Source organism: Cyanidioschyzon merolae, chromosome 7 (assembly GCF_000091205.1).
Source record: "Cyanidioschyzon merolae strain 10D DNA, chromosome 7, complete genome".
NCBI classification, from domain to species: Eukaryota; Rhodophyta; class Bangiophyceae; order Cyanidiales; family Cyanidiaceae; genus Cyanidioschyzon; species Cyanidioschyzon merolae.
In genome coordinates, this window is record NC_010133.1 from 1 (window position 1) to 20,223 (window position 20,223).

The 20,223-nt window shown below is 54.5% G+C and overlaps 5 protein-coding genes across 5 annotated transcripts, besides 1 other annotated feature; 2 read left to right on the forward strand and 3 right to left on the reverse strand.

Moving 5' to 3' along the window:
- Window positions 1-1,346: 1,346 nt before the first annotated feature.
- On the reverse strand, window positions 1,347-5,297 carry CYME_CMG221C (similar to hedgehog protein; the record flags this gene model as incomplete). The annotated part of the gene is made up of 1 exon (XM_005535766.1): window positions 1,347-5,297. The coding sequence occupies one exon, from the start codon at window positions 5,295-5,297 to the stop codon at window positions 1,347-1,349; it is 3,951 nt and encodes a 1,316-aa protein (XP_005535823.1).
- Window positions 4,994-8,399: a sequence feature (repetitive element).
- Window positions 8,400-8,644: 245 nt separating this feature from the next.
- CYME_CMG003C (similar to ubiquitin conjugating enzyme E2) lies at window positions 8,645-9,103 on the forward strand (the record flags this gene model as incomplete). Its single annotated transcript, XM_005535767.1, has 1 exon — window positions 8,645-9,103. One exon carries the CDS (start codon window positions 8,645-8,647, stop codon window positions 9,101-9,103), a length of 459 nt encoding a protein of 152 aa, XP_005535824.1.
- Window positions 9,104-11,164: 2,061 nt separating this feature from the next.
- CYME_CMG004C (mitochondrial F1FO ATP synthase subunit ATP5) lies at window positions 11,165-11,845 on the reverse strand (the record flags this gene model as incomplete). Its single annotated transcript, XM_005535768.1, has 1 exon — window positions 11,165-11,845. The coding sequence occupies one exon, from the start codon at window positions 11,843-11,845 to the stop codon at window positions 11,165-11,167; it is 681 nt and encodes a 226-aa protein (XP_005535825.1).
- A 1,061-nt stretch (window positions 11,846-12,906) lies between these two features.
- On the forward strand, window positions 12,907-14,523 carry CYME_CMG005C (chaperonin containing TCP1, subunit 6a; the record flags this gene model as incomplete). The annotated part of the gene is made up of 1 exon (XM_005535769.1): window positions 12,907-14,523. One exon carries the CDS (start codon window positions 12,907-12,909, stop codon window positions 14,521-14,523), a length of 1,617 nt encoding a protein of 538 aa, XP_005535826.1.
- A 2,121-nt stretch (window positions 14,524-16,644) lies between these two features.
- On the reverse strand, window positions 16,645-20,148 carry CYME_CMG006C (hypothetical protein; the record flags this gene model as incomplete). Its single annotated transcript, XM_005535770.1, has 1 exon — window positions 16,645-20,148. The coding sequence occupies one exon, from the start codon at window positions 20,146-20,148 to the stop codon at window positions 16,645-16,647; it is 3,504 nt and encodes a 1,167-aa protein (XP_005535827.1).
- Between the last annotated feature and the right edge of the window lie 75 nt (window positions 20,149-20,223).

Here is a 20,223-nt window from a genome sequence, read left to right on the forward strand (position 1 = left end):
CCCCCCATTCTCCATCATCCTCATATTTTTATCTTTCTTGTATATCGGATTATCTTTCTGTATTTACCGCTTTTTATTAAAGATTTTTTGTTCCATTTTTTTCTATATCTTTGTTTATAGATTGCAGAATAGATCAGTGCCGGGCGTTGCTATTATAACGGATTCGATTTTGGTACAGCTTCTTAGGTATAAGGCAGGGTTTTTTTTAAATAATGTGCTCTAATCTACGTAGTATTTGGAGGCAAGCTCTGCCTGCATTTTCATAGCACCTTTTTTCAAGACTCTTTTGTCACCCTGCTTTGTCTCCTTAATAATAGAGTACTTTCCGGCATGCTCCTTATATCAACTCTTTTGGCTCTCTTCTTTCTAATTGATATTAGACCAAAAATTTACCATGTTATAAATCGTTGCTCTGTACTTATTAGCACCCGTTCTAGTCTTTATATCGACTATGATTTGGATGCTTTTTCTAGGGGCGAATCCTTTTCTGTAATTTTTCATGGGATTAATCATATTTCTGTTTTCATTTCTTACATGTAGTTTATTCTTGATAATCACTCTCGCTCGTTTTCTCTTCGTTTTTTCTCTCCATGTTAGGTTCGCTGTCTTGTACTTGTAATTGTACGCCTTTGCTTTTTTTTGTGGGCATCATCATACCTTACGAGGTTCTAATCGGCAATTTTCATATGTTTACACTTTTGATAGTGAACCTTTCCTTTATCGTTCCTGTGCTTGAGAGGAAATCTCGAGCCGCTATAAACCAATTTTGGCTTTTTCCGCCCAGCGAAAATCTGGTTAACGTATCATATACTGTAGCAATTCTCCCGCGACTTGAGCGAGTGTATCCCATTTGGGGTACAGGGTGCTTCCCTCCGATCGAATCTCGATTGCGCGCAAATCCGTTCATGAGCATATCCACATACGAAACCGATAATCTCTCACTTCGAGCATATTTCGACGGATGCCTTTGGCACCTGAGAGCACCCATGGAATTCTCAACGATCCATGCACCTGTAGAGTTGATCGCATCTTTTTCAATCGGACCGCCTCGGATGCTGTAGCCACGGTTGGTTCTTTTCTCCAGTTCATTTTTTTGACGACAAATGTTTCTGACTGGATTTCTCTTTTGCGGAAATCCTCTCTCTGCAAGGCACTCCGCCTTCCCTATTGGTGCTAAGATTTCGTTCTTGGTCCGCATATCAAAACAGCCTCCCCCTGGATCTTTTTCGGTTCGGAGAATCCTACTACGAATAATACTCGTAAAAAAAGCCGCAAAGTGTCTGCAAGGCATCTCAGAGTTGGTCTCCAGTATCAGCTCTCCCCCTTCTTTGCTTCGCAGCGCATTCTTAGCAGGCAACAGCTATAGCATTCACGCGACTATCTTTCAGAATACGTGCTGCACTTGTCCATACGCGGTACAGTCCTTCTGCATATGGCATGATACCTTCCGTGCTGTCAGAGCCGAGCGCTGATCCCCATATCTTGCGCAAAAGTTCAACCCGCGCAGGCCACAATACAGCATGTGCCACAGTGTGCGATGCATAGGTCCCGTAGCAACTAACAAGAATTCCGTCTACCACAAGGTGCCCTGAGCGCGTCAGCGGCGCATAGAGGCCATCACTCGTAACGAGAGTGTCAATTGCCACCACGGGGTCCGGCAGGTGCGCAGCAATGTCGAATAAGGCGTCGCCTATGCGGATATCTTCTGCGAAAACCGCTTCACCTACAGACGTCTCCAGTTCGAGGATCTTCTGTATGTGCTGCTCTTTCTCATGTGAAAGACTCGACACAGCTGTCATTTTGCGGCCCGGGACTCTCGGGTTCTCGTTCATCCGGTACACCAGATGCTGCCTCGTCAAGCGCAGCTCCTTCCCCGAACGCGTCTTGATCAATAGGATTTCTGCTGTGGCGCGAGTCTCTTTGTGCAACCACCCCAGAACTGTGTCCTCGACCAGTCGCCCACGTGAATCGACGCCGATTACGGTCATACCCGGGCGCAATTCGCTTATCCGCCGCGTCTTGCCAAGACCATCAATAAGCACCGAAGCACCCGCTGGGAAGCAGACCGCAGCGCCGCCACCCACAGAAACCTGTGTAACATTTGCTGTCGGTGAAGGCGTCACTGAGACGGTAGGCGTAGGCGTTGCTGAAGTTGTCGGTGTTGGTGTCGGTGTCGGTGTAGGTGTGGGTGTGGGTGTTGGCACAACTTTCGGAGTCGAGATCGCCACGTGACTCGCTCCACTTGGCAGGATACTTGGAACGCTACTTGTAAAATTGGTAGAGATCTTCGTCACGTTGGATACGAGCGCGGTAGGTGCTAAGATAGAGATATTGTAGCTTGCATTCACTGCTGATGTTGCGCTGAATACACGTTGAACGTCGAGGCTGCTTCTCTCGTACCAGTCGGCGAACCGCGAGGCTATGGACACGAAGATACTATCGCAGTTATCCGACACAGTGACGTTCGCTCCAGTTCCATTCAGCTTGGTTTCTAAGTTATCCTGGAGAACGACCGCAACATCAACACACACGGTCTTGTTCACCACACTGACCACCGCAGAGAATGCAACACCGGCTATTGCCGGGGTAGGCGTAGGTGACGGTGTTGCCGTCGGCGTAGGTGTTGGTGTAGGTGTCGCAGTTGGCGTGGTGTCGGTGTCGCAGTTGGTGTTGGCGTCGGTGTAGGTGTCGGTGTCGCGGTTGTCGTAGGCGTAGGCGTGGTGTGCAGTTGGTGTAGGTGTCGGTGTAGGTGTCGCGGTTGCCGTAGGCGTAGGCGTTGGTGTTGCAGTCGGTGTAGGTGTCGGTGTAGGTGTCGGCGTTGCAGTTGGCGTAGGTGTTGGTGTCGGCGTTGCAGTTGGCGTAGGCGTTGGTGTCGGTGTCGGTGTCGCAGTTGGCGTAGGCGTTGGTGTCGGTGTCGGTGTCGCAGTTGGCGTAGGCGTAGGCGTTGGTGTCGCAGTTGGCGTTGGTGTCGGTGTCGGTGTCGGTGTCGGTGTCGGTGTTGCAGTTGGCGTAGGCGTCGGAGTTGCAGTCGGTGTTGCAGTTGGTGTCGCAGTTGGTGTTGCCGTCGGCGTAGGCGTAGGCGTAGGCGTTGGTGTCACAGTTGGCGTTGGTGTTGCAGTTGGCGTAGGCGTTGGCGTAGATGTTGGTGTCGGTGTCGCGGTTGCCGTAGGCGTAGGCGTTGGTGTTGCAGTTGGTGTAGGTGTCGGTGTAGGTGTCGGCGTTGCAGTTGGCGTAGGCGTTGGTGTCGCAGTTGGCGTAGGTGTTGGTGTCGGCGTTGCAGTTGGCGTAGGCGTTGGTGTCGGTGTCGGTGTCGCAGTTGGCGTAGGCGTAGGCGTTGGTGTCGCAGTTGGCGTTGGTGTCGGTGTCGGTGTCGGTGTCGGTGTCGGTGTCGGTGTGGCAGTTGGTGTTGCCGTCGGTGTCGGTGTTGCAGTTGGTGTCGCAGTTGGTGTTGGCGTCGGAGTTGCAGTCGGCGTAGGCGTAGGCGTAGGCGTTGGTGTCGCAGTTGGCGTAGGCGTTGGTGTCGGTGTTGCAGTTGGCGTAGGCGTAGGCGTTGGTGTCGCAGTTGGCGTTGGTGTTGGTGTCGGCGTCGGTGTCGGGGTTGCAGTTGGCGTAGGCGTTGGTGTCGGTGTCGGTGTCGGTGTCGGTGTCGGTGTCGGTGTCGGTGTCGGTGTTGCAGTTGGCGTAGGCGTCGGAGTTGCAGTCGGTGTTGCAGTTGGTGTCGCAGTTGGTGTTGCCGTCGGCGTAGGCGTAGGCGTAGGCGTTGGTGTCGCAGTTGGCGTTGGTGTTGCAGTTGGCGTAGGCGTTGGCGTAGATGTTGGTGTCGGTGTCGCGGTTGCCGTAGGCGTAGGCGTTGGTGTTGCAGTTGGTGTAGGTGTCGGTGTAGGTGTCGGCGTTGCAGTTGGCGTAGGCGTTGGTGTCGCAGTTGGCGTAGGTGTTGGTGTCGGCGTTGCAGTTGGCGTAGGCGTTGGTGTCGGTGTCGGTGTCGCAGTTGGCGTAGGCGTAGGCGTTGGTGTCGCAGTTGGCGTTGGTGTCGGTGTCGGTGTCGGTGTCGGTGTCGGTGTTGCAGTTGGTGTTGCCGTCGGTGTCGGTGTTGCAGTTGGTGTCGCAGTTGGTGTTGGCGTCGGAGTTGCAGTCGGCGTAGGCGTAGGCGTAGGCGTTGGTGTCGCAGTTGGCGTAGGCGTTGGTGTCGGTGTTGCTGTTGGCGTAGGCGTAGGTGTTGGTGTCGGTGTCGCGGTTGCCGTAGGCGTAGGCGTTGGTGTTGCAGTTGGTGTAGGTGTCGGTGTAGGTGTCGGCGTTGCAGTTGGCGTAGGCGTTGGTGTCGCAGTTGGCGTAGGTGTTGGTGTCGGCGTTGCAGTTGGCGTAGGCGTTGGTGTCGGTGTCGGTGTCGCAGTTGGCGTAGGCGTAGGCGTAGGTGTTGGTGTTGCCGTCGGTGTCGGTGTCGGTGTTGCAGTTGCCGTCGGTGTCGGTGTCGGTGTTGCAGTTGCCGTAGGCGTAGGTGTTGGTGTTGCCGTCGGTGTAGGCGTTGGTGTTGCCGTCGGTGTATGCGTTGGTGTTGGTGTTGGTGTCGGTGTTGCAGTTGGCGTAGGCGTAGGTGTTGGTGTTGCCGTCGGTGTCGGTGTCGGTGTTGCAGTTGCCGTCGGTGTCGGTGTCGGTGTTGCAGTTGCCGTAGGCGTAGGTGTTGGTGTTGCCGTCGGTGTATGCGTTGGTGTTGGTGTCGGTGTCGGTGTTGCAGTTGGCGTAGGCGTAGGTGTTGGTGTTGCTGTCGGTGTAGGCGTTGGCGTTGCCGTCGGTGTATGCGTTGGTGTTGGTGTTGCCGTCGGTGTTGGTGTCGGTGTTGCAGTTGGCGTAGGCGTAGGTGTTGGTGTTGCCGTCGGTGTAGGCGTTTTTGTTGCCGTCGGTGTCGGTGTCGGTGTCGGTGTCGGTGTCGGTGTTGCCGTCGGTGTAGGCGTTTTTGTTGCCGTCGGTGTCGGTGTCGGTGTCGGTGTTGCCGTCGGTGTAGGCGTTTTTGTTGCCGTCGGTGTCGGTGTCGGTGTCGGTGTAGGCGTAGGCGTTGGTGTCGCAGTTGGCGTAGGCGAAGGTGTCGGTGTTGCCGTCGGCGTTGATGTTGCTGCTGCCGTAGGTTGTACGATTATCACTTTTTCCAACCAAAACATTACCAGGACGAGCATCAACATAAAGCGAAAAGCTCGTTGGTGTCGACGGCGTGCTGTTGTAAACCGCTTCTTCTGACTTAGTGCAGTTCCTTTCGCCATACTTGAGAAGAGATATCTATTTGTAGGCTGATTCGTAGAACCCATTCGTTCTTTAAACCAGGAACTTTTGCGCTATACGAAAGCTGGCGGGTACCGTAAGGCTTGCCGTGTTTCCACGTCATTTTCGCGCTGTGACGCGCGAACGGAGAACCTGTACATAACGCCCATTCCGACGCCGGTGTAACGGAACGGGCGGCTGCTCCTATACCTATGCACCTATAACGGACATTTTTCTCGTGACACCCATATGACGTGTAGACACGACAGGGGGCAGCCGACGCCGCCAATTGGTGCGATCGCCACCATCGCGGTGCACGGCGTCTCGCTCTAGCCGCCGCCCTCTGTGGTACGGCAACGCCGTTCCGCCTACGTGCAGCGGCCGCACCGGCGCTATGAGCGCCATTGCTGTCGGTTTTGGCAGGCAGTTGGCGCACACGATAGGGCGTACGAGACGACCGGAATATCCGAGAGGATGTATAGATAATGTATCATGGAGGTAGGGGGTTGATGGATACCGAACTGCGCACTGAAAAAACACACAAAAAAAAAGTACGAAGAATAAAATGCACATAATCGGAGAACGCTGGCCTAAGTAAACGTCTTGTCCATGAAAAAATAGAATCGGGCTCGGTGGGCGGACGTTGGTGATCAGGCAGTCGACTGACGCGATGCGTCTCTCCGTTGAAGGAAAACGCGATCCTGATCACTTGCGTGCCGCTCTACTATACAAGTTGTATTTGCGTTAGAGACGTAGCAAAGTACAGTTTTTCAGTTCATTTGTGCTTAAAACTTCAAGAAAGTGCAGTCACGTGTTGTTTTGCAGTATGCATCAGGGGCGATTAGAGAGCATTCTTTTTCAAAAAAAATAACTATCAAAAGGAATGTTGTACAAGTGCAAGTCGACGATCCTGGAGTCCCAGGGTCACCGGCTGCCAGAAAGAACAACAAAAAGTGCTGAGTCCAGAAGAAAAGGAAGAGAAAATGAAGCAAAAAGCGGCCCCAAGTCGGAGGCGGCAGGAAAGACGACTGTACGACCATATGGTGGTGAAAGCCTGCCTCCTTAAACATATCAAGGATCCCTACGGGGAAAATTGCGAAACGCTATTAGAAATCGTGTCGAGTTGCACACCATGCGTATGATAAAGGCGTCGTCAGTACAAATGAATCCGGTGAAGGAGATGTACGGAGGCGTGACACACATGGAAACAATCGAGCCTCCCGATGAGTTCTTCGATTAGACCTCTATTCGTCACCTGAAGCTCGGTACAGAGAAAGCGCGGAAGGAAAATGAGGTAGTCCACGCTCTCCATGAAAACTTCGCGGAATTCCGCTTAAAGGGTAATCGATACAAGGGTAACCAGGCTAGCTACAAGTACGTGGCAATGAAGTACATTACGAACCTGAAGAACCATTTGAAAGAGAACCTCGAGCGGTTCATGAAACGCGCCGTGTTTGCGCTCTCCCCAGGCATCCCTCGCAAAGGAAAAGGGGCGATGATCAATGGCATCACGAAGGATCGTAAGCATAAAGATGAGATCGAATGCGTCGACAAGAAGGCGTCAAATGAGAGCACGGATGAGGATTCCGTCATCCGCGCGGCTATACAAGAGCATCGTGCGGTACTGGGGCTGGCGAATCCAACAGAAAAGATATCATAGTTGAAAAACGATAAGGAAAGATACTATCGCCTCATCCTGCGGTATTTCGTGTTTCTGGACCGAGAGCTCGAACGCGAGGCAGAAATGAAGCTGGGTGAAGAGACAAATGAAGAGTGGGAGAGACGGAAGGCTGTCCTAATGGGGAAGCGCTTCACCGTCGTTCCATTGTCCAATATCAAGTCACATTTCGTGACTATCGACTCCAGAATCCTTCACGGCATCATGAAGGAGATCAGTCCGGAGTTCAATGTAAGGAAGATAGAGTTCACTGGCCAAAACCGGGAGACGTACTGGAAGAACGTCTTCCATCTCAAACGTCTCAAAGTTAACAAACGAAAGGCATTGACTGGGATGATCGAAACCGATGGAGTGGCTATGTGTGTACACGATCGGTGGTCCAACCCATAGCGTCCAGTCCCGTCCTCGATGATGCAAGAAGATGAGAAGGAGGTGGATCCTTCGACGCCGAAAGTGCATGAGAACGACTTTGTCGTTGGCGCGGACCCCGGAAACACATATATCGTTACCGACGCAGTACCCAAGCGTGCGGAAGATGGTACTGACCGCAACTTATGTCAGAAAGATACGCGTCTGTTGAGTGTCTAGAGCGGGGTACTCTCGAGGATCGGCAATCATGAATGCGAGGAAGGAAATCAAGACATGGACTGCAGAAATGAAGGATCGCCTAGAAGCTTTGAGCGAGGTGACGAGCCGAGGAGCCGGCTTTCAAGCGTTTCGGGAATTCATGCTAGTTTGTGTTGCCTACTGGGATGCGCTGTGAGAAGCGTATACAAAGCCTCGGTGGGCTCGTCTGCGAATGAATCTATACTGTGGGAAACCGCGGGCATTTGCCATCTTTTTCAGTCAGTTGAGCGCTTTGAAAGAGGATGAAAGTCAGAGGCTCGTACTAGCATCCGGAGCAGGACGCTGGAAGACCCAAAAAGGGATTACGCCAGCTCCAACGACAACAACATACAAAGAGTGCGCAAGGCGTTTCGTCACGATACCCGTTGATGAGTTCCGAACATCGTAAACACACCATGAGCTGGGGTGTACACTTCAGAGAGTCGAGATGGAAAAGTGCCAGAGGAGCCCCGAGGATATACAAAAGTACGGACCGCTGACGGAGGAGCAAATGGAAAGGAGGGCGACAGTTCGAGGATTGCTTGCATCGGTCAGTTCTACTAGCGGCGGCAAGAAACGTATGGAGTTTGTGAACCGAGACTTGAACGCCGCCATCAACATCAGACGGTGTGCGATGCTGGAGAGGAGACCTCCAGAGTGGACAAGAGGGTATTTTGTGGACAACCTTTCAAAGTGTTACTATATGAGAAAGAATTGCAAGCTGTAGCAGTTGGCTGGTCCAAAACGGCTGCGGGGCGTCTGCACCTCAGTTCCAGAAGTTTCGTCTAGGGCGGGTTTCTCGCCACTACTTTGCACCACTCGCGGGCGCGTTTTTTTCTGGAAAGGCGTTTGTTGTCGCTGCCGTCATCCGAAATACCAAAGCCCTCCGTAGATCCTACTCGCGAAAGGCGCAGTTCTGTGCGCTCTGTATCGCTCTTGAGGCGCTGTACTTGTTATCGTCACTATCCGCGCACTCGGTGCCACTAAGCATACTTGTATTCTTCGCTCTAGGTTTGTTCGCTGGTGAGAGTCACTCTAGCGTTCGCGCGACCTTCAGGCAGCGCTCGCTTGCAGCTTTTCGTACCTCAACGCGAACCCTAGGACTGCACCATGCTTCTGCAGAAACGTCTGCTCACAGAGCTTAGAGAGCTCCGCGAAGACCCGACAAACTTCTGCCTGGAGCCCGAGGAAGGCAACCCACTCCGGCTGCAAGGCTACCTGCGCGGACCCGCCGCTACACCTTACGAGGGAGGCTGTTTTCGCGTCGCGCTGACACTACCGCCTGCGTACCCGCTCGTGCCACCGACAGTGCGCTTTCTGACTCCAATATTTCACCCAAACATCAACTTCCGCACCGGCGAAGTTTGCCTTGACATTCTGCAGTCGGCGTGGTCGCCAGCCTGGAGCCTTGCGTCGTGTCTGAGGGCGATTCAACTGCTCCTCTCAGAGCCGGAGCCGTCGTCTCCACTGAACTGCGACGCTGGGAACCTGCTGCGCTGTGGTGATAAACGAGGCTTCTGGTCGATGGCGCGTATGTACACCCTGCTGCTGGCCACGAGCAACGAATGATTATACTAGGTTCATTGCGTAGGCTCGCATAACGACCGATGTGGCAGCACCGTTTCCGCAGTTGCGGATGCGCTTCCACGAAAGATGCGCTATCCAATTGTGTACCACATCTTTGCCAGCAGCGGTGAAGGGATGCAAGAGCGTGTACGCAATAGAGCCTGTAATGGTGGGAATGGAGGCATACATCGCGTCGCGGGTGTATGTCGTACGGTGCGGCGTCCGGGCGAGACTGCATAAAAGCTCTCGTACCCGACGCGCGCTTCAGCTGCAGTCATTATGAATTCGATATCTATGAAAGTCAAGGGCACGATCGCTTCGGCCTGTAGAGTGACGCGGGGCAATGTTCATGGCAGCAGCTAGGCGCTGTCCGGGACTTGGCCAGGTTCCCGGTTGGCGCTTTGGCAGGCCTCGAGTGAGCGCGAATACCTGGGTGCGAGCGCTTTGGAGTGGAGAACTGTAATGCACAGTTCTGGAGCTGGTGCTAGGTCTTCTGAAATCTTATTTCGTACGTTTTGTCAGAGTTTCATGAGCACACAGCAATTCAAATTTGTTTCAAAATGGCTCTAATTTGTAAGAGCCGCTCTCTATGCGAGAAAAGCTGGCGCTTACTTCATCCGTGCGGACCGCTCGACACATTCTTTCAACCAATCATGCGCTTCCGAGACGCCAGCGAGGATTCCCATGTGCTGACTCGAACTGCGTCAAAACGTGTGCCATTGCCTCCTTTTTTGGTTACGAATAGCCTCGCATTGATGATTCCAATAGCTGCCCAGAAAGAAGCGCATGGGGAGCACATTGCTAACTACCTGCCATTTGACAACCGATGAGCATAGTAAGCAGCACGACGACGAGCTGCAGCTTTGACAAGGATTTCATAGAATCTTGAACAAAAGTGTTCGCACGGTACCGCAAAATGTCACAGCTTATCCACATTATCCAATGACCTTATACCTCTATCACGGAAAGCCAAACAGTTTACCTACCTCGTAACCAGACAAATCGGTACTCCTGTGGCCTCAGGCGATCCGCTGCATAGCACGACTCTAGCGTCGAGTCGGATACCAAGTACAGAGAGCCACATCCTGAGATAGCCTGACATCAACCATGATACAGTTTTGCGTAGCGGGGATGCTGTCGCGCCCTTGCAAGGCGTTGCAATGATGCGGATTCGCGTCGCAGTCTAGCGGCTGCTTATCATCTCAGTCAAACGAGCAACGAGGTGTCATGGCAAGTGCGCGTCTCTGGACATGTCGCGATCCAAAAGGCACAACTCCGAGGGCCGCAAGATACGCATTTCATCCATCAAGCTCCAGCCTGGAGTTTGCTATCATGCTCGCATCCAAGTATCGCATACACGAGGAACGTCATACACTTAGGATCTTAAGAGAACCCAACTGATGCGGATACATTGCGCAGCAGATTACAGAACTGCATGACATGCTTTTCCATAGACTAGAAGCGTGTAGCGCTATGGCTCCAAACGCATCATCTTCCGCACGGCTTGTGCGGCCGGTTCCTATGGATTCCCATTTTCTATTGTGCGAACGCCGCTTAGAGCACGGCTTTTACGGATATACATCCACGGGCACGCCAAGTATCCATCGATCGATCGGTCGATCACGAGGGCGAACACAAGTCGTCCATCAGAGCATGGCCGCACTGTACCAGCAGCGAGTTGCTGCTCGTCTATGACGGTCCAGACATCCTTTCGTGTCCGCGTACGCTATTCAATAGCATAAATTGAGACTAGTTCTGCAACGGACCTCGCGGAGCGTGCCACTGCAGATGTTCAGATCGTACACAATACAAGGATAACCCTTCTGCGTCTGGAGCTGCGTCAAACTACTGCTGGAACGCCGAGCCCCTGCATTCCATCGTTATACACCAGGGTCTCGAGCCTGCTCCCGAGCATGCGCTGCTTTGCAAGTGCGACAACATTCCTTCAACACTGCTAGGGCACAGAGAGTGAGAGCAGGTCAGGCTCTGACACAAACAACCTCCGACAGCTCCTCAGGTTTCAAGCACCTCACATGTCCGTAACCTCGCGGACACCGATCGGCACTATACCTGCTGTGCGAGCTCGTCTCGGAGACGACGAACCTCAGACTTGAGGCTCAAGTCCATGAACTTGTCGCCGAGCTGCACGGTGAAGCCTCCAATGAGGTCCCGATCAATCCTTGTGATCAGATCAACACGGGCATCCGGCATATCCGGATAAAAGCGTCGCTGCAGCCGCTGGCGCAAAAGAGCCAGCTGCCACTCTGTAAGCGGCACTGCACTCGTAACGACTGCCTGCGTTGAGCCCCGCTGCGCAGCGATCACAGACTGGAACGAATGCAGCACCTGCGACACGTGACTCAAGCGCCGGTTATCCGCAAGTAGATCAAGAAGTCTGCGCACAAAGACTGTTTGCACACCTGCGGCGTCAAGTAGCTTCTCGAGAGCACGCTGCTTCGCTACCTGCGAGCGCGTCGGATCCCGAAGAAACTCTTCGATCCGGGGATTCTCTCGCAGGAGACGCTCGAGCGCGTCAACGTCACGGTGGACTTCGTTCAGTTGGTTCGCCTTCATCGCGACCCGCAGCAACGAGCCCGCATAGCGACCGGCAACACCCGTCAACTGCTTTGTCGCGGCGACTGCGCTGTTGGCGTCAGCGGAAGCCGCCGACCCAGCGCTCGTTGCCAGTCGTCTCCAGTACGCGGCACCGTATCTCGCAAGCAGTCCCAGGTTTGATCGTACCATGACGGCGGATAACCAGGCTCGTTCCCGAGCACCGACGCTGTAGCACCCGGTTTCCGAGTTTCTCGTTGCCGGTCGCTGGTAGCCTGTAGCTGACGCTTCAACGCTGGTGCGCACTGCGCGCCGCTACTGTTTGATCGACGCGCTCGAACGAAGACGGAGCGCTGAGCGTCATAAACTGATGTCTCAGGTACGCGAAAGTGCACTCGACTTGAGACGTTGTGGAAGCACCTGTTGACTTGTCTATTGCTCTGGAAAGTGCCTGCTACGTCCTCGAAGTGAGTTGTTCGTAATATTTTGTAAAGCATTGCGATGAGGAATAGGCGATGAGGATGCAAGGCAGCAACCGCTTCATTCTGAAGAGACTGAAGCATAGAAGGAATCGATTTCATATTGCGTACGCGTTTTGAAACCCTTTACTTTATGATGATTCTGCGGTGACCGTTGTGCTCGAATCACTGCATCTATTGCACAACAAATGGCGCGCATTTTAGGTACGGATGCAGCATTGCCTGATATCACGGAAGGCTTCTCGTGTGCTAAGGATCACGCAGCAGCCGGTAATCTCCTTCTAGATCGATCACGACGCGCGTTCCGTACTAGGGTGTCGGAGCCCTTTTGCTATTTCGTAGCGGATCCACACAAGTGGACCATGATGATGATACAGTGTGCGCACTGCACACGCTAGCCAGACTGCCTGCTGCGCTCTTGCGCTGCCTGCAAGCACACAGAAAGCCCTCAATCATTGACAGCGGCAACGCTGTGACCCACAAAAAGACCAATCAAGAAATTCTGAAACCTATGAACACCGGTAAGCGTATGGTGGTCGCTTTCCAGGTCGAGCGCATTTATCGCATCATAAAAAGCGCTCCATAGATTCCATCGATGTAGCGCTCTGGAGTTCTCAGCAATGAACACGAAAGAAGCATCGATGGGCGACACGCATGTCACGCGCGTCACGCGATGCGAGTCGAAAGCCGCGGAGGTGCCGCAGCGCTGCGCACTTTTTCGAAGCACCAGTGCAAACGCTTCTGCGTTTACGTGCCTGCTAAGTGTTGCCTGCAATGAGCGCTGCCCCAGCTGTCAAGTTTTTGAATCCACACGCTGAGGTCTCCCGTCGTGGCTTGGCGTTGCACGCAAGCATCAATGCGGCGGGCGGGCTCGAGGATATCCTGCGATCGAACCTGGGGCCGCGTGGAACCCTGAAGCTGCTCGTGAGCGGTAGCGGGGAGCTCAAACTTACCAAGGACGGCGCGGTGCTGCTTCATAACATGGAGATCATTCATCCTACAGCCAAGATCATCGCAAGGGCCGCGACTGCGCAGGATGACGAATGCGGTGATGGTACCACCAGTGTCGTGCTGCTGGTTGGTGAGATCCTACGCCAGGCGGAACGACCGCTCGTGGACGGTATTCACCCGCGGCACCTCGTGGACGGGATTGAGTTGGCCCGGACCGAGCTGCTCCGAAGCTTTATTCCCAGGGTACAGATCGCCGTTGATCGCAACGACCGCGAACAGCTCGGACGGGCCGTTCGCTGTGCGCTCGCAACGAAGCTCTCAGATGACGCTTTGGTAGCGCATATTTCTGACCTCGTTGCCGATGCAGCGCTGATCGTGCATCACGATAACGAACCTATCGATCTCTTCATGGTGGAAATAATGACAATAGAGTCGCGCACAGCGATGCACTCGAGCTTGGTGCGAGGTCTGGTTCTAGATCACGGCACGCGGCACCCGGATATGCCAAAGGATCTGGAGAACGCGTACGTGCTCACCTGCAATGTCTCGCTCGAGTACGAGAAACCCGAGCTAGGTGGCGGGTTCTTCTACTCTAGTGCAGGGCAGAGAGAGCGACTCGCACAGGCCGAGCGCGAGGCTGTTGCTCATCAAGTTGAAAAAATTTTGCGTCTGAAGCGCCAAGTCTGTGATGAGGTAGGCACGAAAGCGGGATTCCTGATCGTCAATCAAAAGGGCATCTCGCCGGATGCACTGGAGATGCTAGCACGCGAAGGAATCATGGCGCTGCGGCGGGCAAAGCGCCGCAACATGGAACGCCTCGTTCTTGCGTGTGGCGGTACGGCTGTGAATTCCCTGGATGACCTCAATCCATCGGTGCTGGGAAAAGCGGTACGAGTCTTTGAAGAAACCCATGGAGAGGACAAATATACCTTCGTGGAGGCGCCCCCGACAGCGCGCAGCTGCACGCTCGTGCTGCGGGGCTCCGACAAGCAAACGCTGCAACAACTGAAGGATGCCGTGCGGGACGGCCTTCATACTGCCCGGCATTTCCTGGATGACGCCTATGTCGTACCCGGAGGTGGGGCGTTCGAGTGTGCAGCGTATCAGCACCTCCAAGCGTACAGCAAAACTGTCCAGGGTCGAGCACGCCTCGGTGTCCAGACCTTTGCCGATGCGCTTTTGGTGATTCCAAAGACGCTCGCCGAGAATTCCGGCCTAGACGCACAGGAAACCGTCCTGCAGATGATCGAGGCCCACGAAGCCGGGCGAACGGTGGGTCTGGATGCGCACTCTGGTGAACTGGTAGAGCCGCTCGGACGCGGCATCGTTGATTGCTGCCGGCCGAAACGGCACGCGCTTAGTTTGGCCTCGACAATCACCACACAACTACTGCTCGTCGATGAATTGCTCAAGGCCGGACGTGATACCAGATCGAAATAGGCACAGCTTTAGGCATAATATGGCCCTACTGATTGACGTACACGTTTCAGGCTAGTGGTCGGTGATACGGGGGTCCGTTGGACACCCACTCGAACGCATCGTTGCCCTGATGCGGATACGGCTCACCGACCTCAGCTTTAGCGGTAGTGTGGCGAGCCTTGGTGTTTGATCGCTGCCTCAGACGCAAATTACCGTCAGCACTGTCTGGATTTGACTCTGTCAAACTGTGAAGGCGCTGTTGCTCTCATCACCGTGCAGCGATCCATACCCTTGAGAAAAGCCGCACAGCCGCTAGGCGCTGTACGTTGCACGGGCCACGATCCGGAGATCGTCGAGCGTATCGTCGAATGCTGCGCTTTCCGCTGGGCAGAGCGACGGGCAGCAGCGTCCAGGCGTGATACGAATAGATTCCAGCCTCAGCGTACTTTCGCATGCTAGTCGTCTTTGGTACTGCATCGCATGGGATCGAATTGCACAGAGCGTAACTCTGGGGCAGAGCAATACACAGACGTGTTTAAGCGCGCGCTCTCACTGTGGTGCATGATACCAGCGGCTCCCCAGCTGGAGAAAAGACGATCTGGATAGTATCGCTTACATGAGCACGCGAGCTGTATCCCCGACGGCTCGCATAACCAGATCGAGACGAGTTGACCGTCGCGCTCGAAGCATCCTTATCGATTTGCTCGTTCGAGGCTGCGCTGTGCTTCCGAGCAATCTAGCGTCAAGCGTTCCTAATCCCGGTCAGTGCCCTGCACAACCCCAGCGCAGAGCGATGTCTGCACGCTCGCCCGCACTCGTCGCATGAACGACAACAGCGCACCGGGAGTGAATCGTGCGCCACGATAGCACCGCCTGAGTGCACTGTACATTCACAGGCACGACTCGGATGTGAACGAAGAGCGTTTATTCGTGCTCTGGTCCATGCGCTGGTGCGTTTATACAAGAGCACGACGCGTGTTCACTGCGTGCCAAGACAGGGCTCAGACGGGAATGATGGTAGCGACGAGGACTCCGCAGTGCTCAAATCCAGCAGCTTGAATGCACTGGCTGGCATCGGATAAATGCCTCTTCAATAGCGTCATCAATGCCGCTGTCTCGACAGCTGACGCGCTCGAGTACACGATGATATTCACTGCCCGGCACCACTGCACCACAGAAGCGGCTCGTCTCCGATCCGATATTCACAAAACACCGCATTCTGATCACGATCCAGGAGCGATCGAACGGTAACCGTGACACGGAAAACGGCAAAAGTCAGTCCATTGGTGTCATCGACTGTGGGCATGAACGTTTCTCTTCATTGGGTAGCCGCTATCAGCACTTTTCGAAGCACGCAAGATCCGCTCGGGTATAAAGAACGGTGCACGCGAACCTGCATCAAGTGCCAGAGGCACTTTGTCTGCATCTACATGCCTTGCTCAACCCGAACCCGTTCCGTTAAAGTCATCTCTTGCAGACGTGGAACACAGGTGTTGCATGTACGCGGCGTACCGCATGAGGAGCGCTCAGTGAAGCCTTTCTCTCATCGTCAGCCTAGATGCTACATGGTGCTTCTTGAGATGGTCTCAGACCCGATTTGTATGCAAGATAGCAACGTTGCTCAAAGAGCCAAATAGGTGCACAGATCAAACGCCTCTCCAAGCAACTGAGCATGCCCAGTGCGCTTCGGCGCGAATGCTCCCACGCCAATGCTTCGGAAGCAAGTGACCGTTCATCGACAACGATGCCGTGTCCGTGCGTAAGCCTTGCTTCTGGGATATGAACCGATCTAGTCGACCAGCTCTGGTTAGTATCGGTCCTCAGGCCTATCATTGCAATGGCCCATATGCCCAAACAGGGCAGTCACACTCGTCATCTATAACAAGTACATCACTGGACATGCGAACTTACGCAATCCAACCACAGGCGAATAAACGTACCGACGCATCTACGACTGTGCGCATACGCAAGCGCAAGCATCTGTCAACAAAGATATAAATCCTTTTTCATCCACTGAAACCTGAAATGAACCCAGACATCTACGAAGGTACGCATACCCAACGGCAAGCACCAGTGAACACGGACAAGCATTGCTACCTGCGTTCGCAAGCATCCACAGCTAAAGCAAAACATCCAGTGCATTCATTCATCGCTACACGAGGCACTAGACGGTACCTCGGTATCAGCACCGATGAGCATCAACACCCATTGGCAAAGTGTCTGTAGAAGGGCGTGATTGAGCTGACGATTCTGCGCGATCTCGTCCACTAGAGCGTGCCAGAGCTTCTCCAGTAGCGCCGCATCTCCAAGCGCTTGCGCAAAGCCTGCTACCTGTTCCGCAGCGCGCGTCTCTTTGGTACGCAAGTCTTCAATACAGTCATGCGCCTCCTGCTTTCCCGCGTACAAGGCTTCGGGTGAACGCTCCGCCAATAGCGCTAGACGCTCACGCGACTGACGCGCAAGATCCTCCACACGCTCGATGATCACAGCGTCTCTTGGAAATGGGTTCTCTTGCCCAAGTGGGTCAACGCGCTCCAGCCGCATCCATAGGCGCCTAGACAACGCCAAAACCAGGAGAAAGCGCATCTCACAGAAGAGCAAGCGATCTGTTACGGGAACCGGCAGTACCCTGTGCTCAACTGCCCAGAGCGGATCGTGTTCCGATGCACCGGAGGTATCGATTCCATAGAGTGCTCGCGTAAGCGCAGCAGCAACGCGTTTCGACTCACGTTGTAGTGCAACAAGTCGGTATCCAAAGTCAAAGGGTGCCAGAAATCGTGCCCATTCAGAAGCGACAAGCCCCGTGCTATGCCCAGAAGCCGCTAGCTTCTCTGTTTCGTCCTCATTCGTAGCGACGAGTTGCTCGTACAGACTTTGGAGCCTTGCACGATCCAGACCAGACTCGTGCGCGCCCATAACGAGCAACATCCACAGGCGAGACCAGAGCGAACGTTCGTGCGGTATCGCGTGCGGTGCAGGTTCTATGTTCCACGGCAAAAGACCCGGATCGAGGATGCCATGCTGGCGCAGGTTCTTCGCACCGACATCGGGTCGGATGAGCAGTCGCACCACGGACCAGTCGCTATTGTCGATCAGGTCCGGTACTGTGGGTTCCTGCTTCGATGTTATGGATGAAGTCGCTGCCACGGCCGCTGCATCCGCCAGATGCAGACTCTCCATTCCAACAACTAGCGGATGCGGCCGCGAAGCACCGTTATCTTCGGCGTGCTCATCCTTCCGTACATTCAAGCGAGTCGTGCGCTGGCTCCCGTTGCTCACGAGCACTCCCCCAGGTGAGACACGATCCGAGGCGCATGCCACTCTGATCCATTGATACAGATCAGCGTGTATATTTGCATCCCAGGTCCAGATGCTTCGTTCGATGCGATCAACGAGCTCCCACAAGTGCAGTGCAGTATCGATGTTGTTGCCACGAACTGCATCCAACAGAGCCTGGGCACCTTCAGTCACATTCGATACGAGCAACGCCCGCTGCGCGTCGATGTACGTACGAGCTGCCATTTGTACTGATAAACGGTCAGGCGGTGATGATGATGATGATGATGCTCTCGACCAGCGATCGCCCAGAAAACCGAAGTAGAACGGCGGGATCATATCGACCCCGTCTCCAAGCAGAAACGCTAAGCTGTCATACTGGATGGATTTGCAGCCAAGCAGATGCCATTCCAGCAAGCTGCTTCCGGATGCATCGAGCGCATTCAGCAGACCGATACTCGCGATCCGCAGGATATAGTCATCGGGATTGTGCGCTAGTCCGTATCGCAAGAGACAGAGCGAAAGTCGAAGATCGTGATCTGCTGGAGCCTGCCGCAGAAGGTACAAAACGGCAAGCAGCAGGAAACCGTTGGGTATGGAAGCGCTGGAATCCTCGGGCACATCTCCGGTGCCGCGACTCATGCGGGACCATTGGAGCAGCACCAGCGGGGCCGGCTTCTCTAGTCGTTCTTGGGGAACGTCCGATTGTCCATCAACCGAACCAGAGCCAGCATTCAGTGCGTCCATCCAGAATTCCACCCATATCCTATGAAGCAGCAGACGCCACTGCGGCTTCGACCAAGATAGAGTTCGCGATGCCGCTGGATCCGGATACCGCGTCCGAAGTGCAGTCCTTAGAGCACTGTATGCCGAAGCGGACCACGTCCCTGACGCTGATGAGGGAGAACAGAACGCAGCCACCCATGGCATCATGTCCAGGTGGCCACAGGCGTATCTCGCTAGTACAGCAAATGCGTCCATAATCAGCGAACATGTTAACGTAGCGCTTGCTCTGTTGTACGCCAGACGCACCAGCAATCCGGATCGATGTTGGAGGCGCTCCAGCAACTGCTCGAAACGCTGACGCAGCTCTAAGCGGGAAGCGTCAGCCGCTTCCACTCGCTCAACGCTGAGCAGTTCAATTAGACGATTCCATGCCGTCCAGTCGAGAGCGCTCGCGATAGGCGCGCACCTGGTATCAACGTTGCTTTCCAAAGTTTCCGCAAGTTCCAGATACAACCTGGCGGCCTTCTCGGCGAGGGCATCCTTGTCTGCTGCATGCGCAGCCTCTTCCGTGAGCCACGTTGCATAGCAAGCGTCCGCCATCATACGTCGTCGCTCATTGGCGTCCACCAGGACACGTCGCAGGTAGCGGGCGTGTCGCTCGTCATCAGCTGCGTCGTCTAGCCATGTAGTGAAGCACTTGAGATGCCCATGAGCCCCCAGGACGCGCCAAAGAAAGTCGAACGCGTCACGGTCTTCGAGCATCGCCACTGGGCGCGTATCCGAGGCCTCGGCGGCGACTCTGGTACCCGAGTCACGCTCGAAAGGCGTACTGAGCAGGTCTAGCGCCCTGTGACACAATTGTTCACTCAGCTGCATTTGAACACGAAAACGCGTTGACGTCTCGTCTCGCGTGCAGCTGGATGCCTCTGGGTGTGTCCCGTACACTTGACGTGCCTCCGGAAGACGTCTGCGTGCGGCATACAATGGAATGAAGCAGGCTAAGACGTGCCGCAGTAGCAGGTACGCCTGCTGCGCGGTACCTGTTCCCGCCGCTCGTTTCGAACTATCCGCGCTCGCTACGTTGCCGGACATTCTTACATATCTCAAGGCAATTTTTTGTGCGACCTCTGCCCTGTGACACAACAGGGCTATCACGAAACAGCGCAGTGTGGTTTCACCTCGATCGTAGGGCGCCCGTACAGAGAGTTGCTCTGCAAGCGCCGTGAGCGTGCTTCGCAGCGTCGCTGCCTGGTGCGGGTCAACAGTCGAGCTTTGGCTTCGAAAGCACACAGCACGGGGCAGGTATGGCACCAGACTAAGCAGCACTATCGATAGTATCCAAAAGCTCGACCAGTCCAGAGCAGTTTCGACGTCTGCCCGAGTGCAGTGTTCACGAAGCAGCACCTCCGCTCGCTCAAGAGCAACCGTAGTCTTCCCTTTTCTAGCATAGAAAACCAAAGTCAACGCATCTAAGTACACCTGTACGCGTGCGCTTCCTTCCGGCTGCTTCGCAGCTGCGGCTTTGGCTTCAGCGACTAGACGCAGGAACTTGCTCTCCTGGCCGGTTCCCAGAGCACCCCAGATTGGCCCCAACGAGGCGATTCTTCGTTCTATATAGAGGCTCGGCTCGGCAGTCAGGTTCATGGTGCGAGGCAACGGTTCCTGGCGTGGCCCCGCAGCGCTGATACGCAGCTTCGCTTCACTGCGAACGAACAGCTG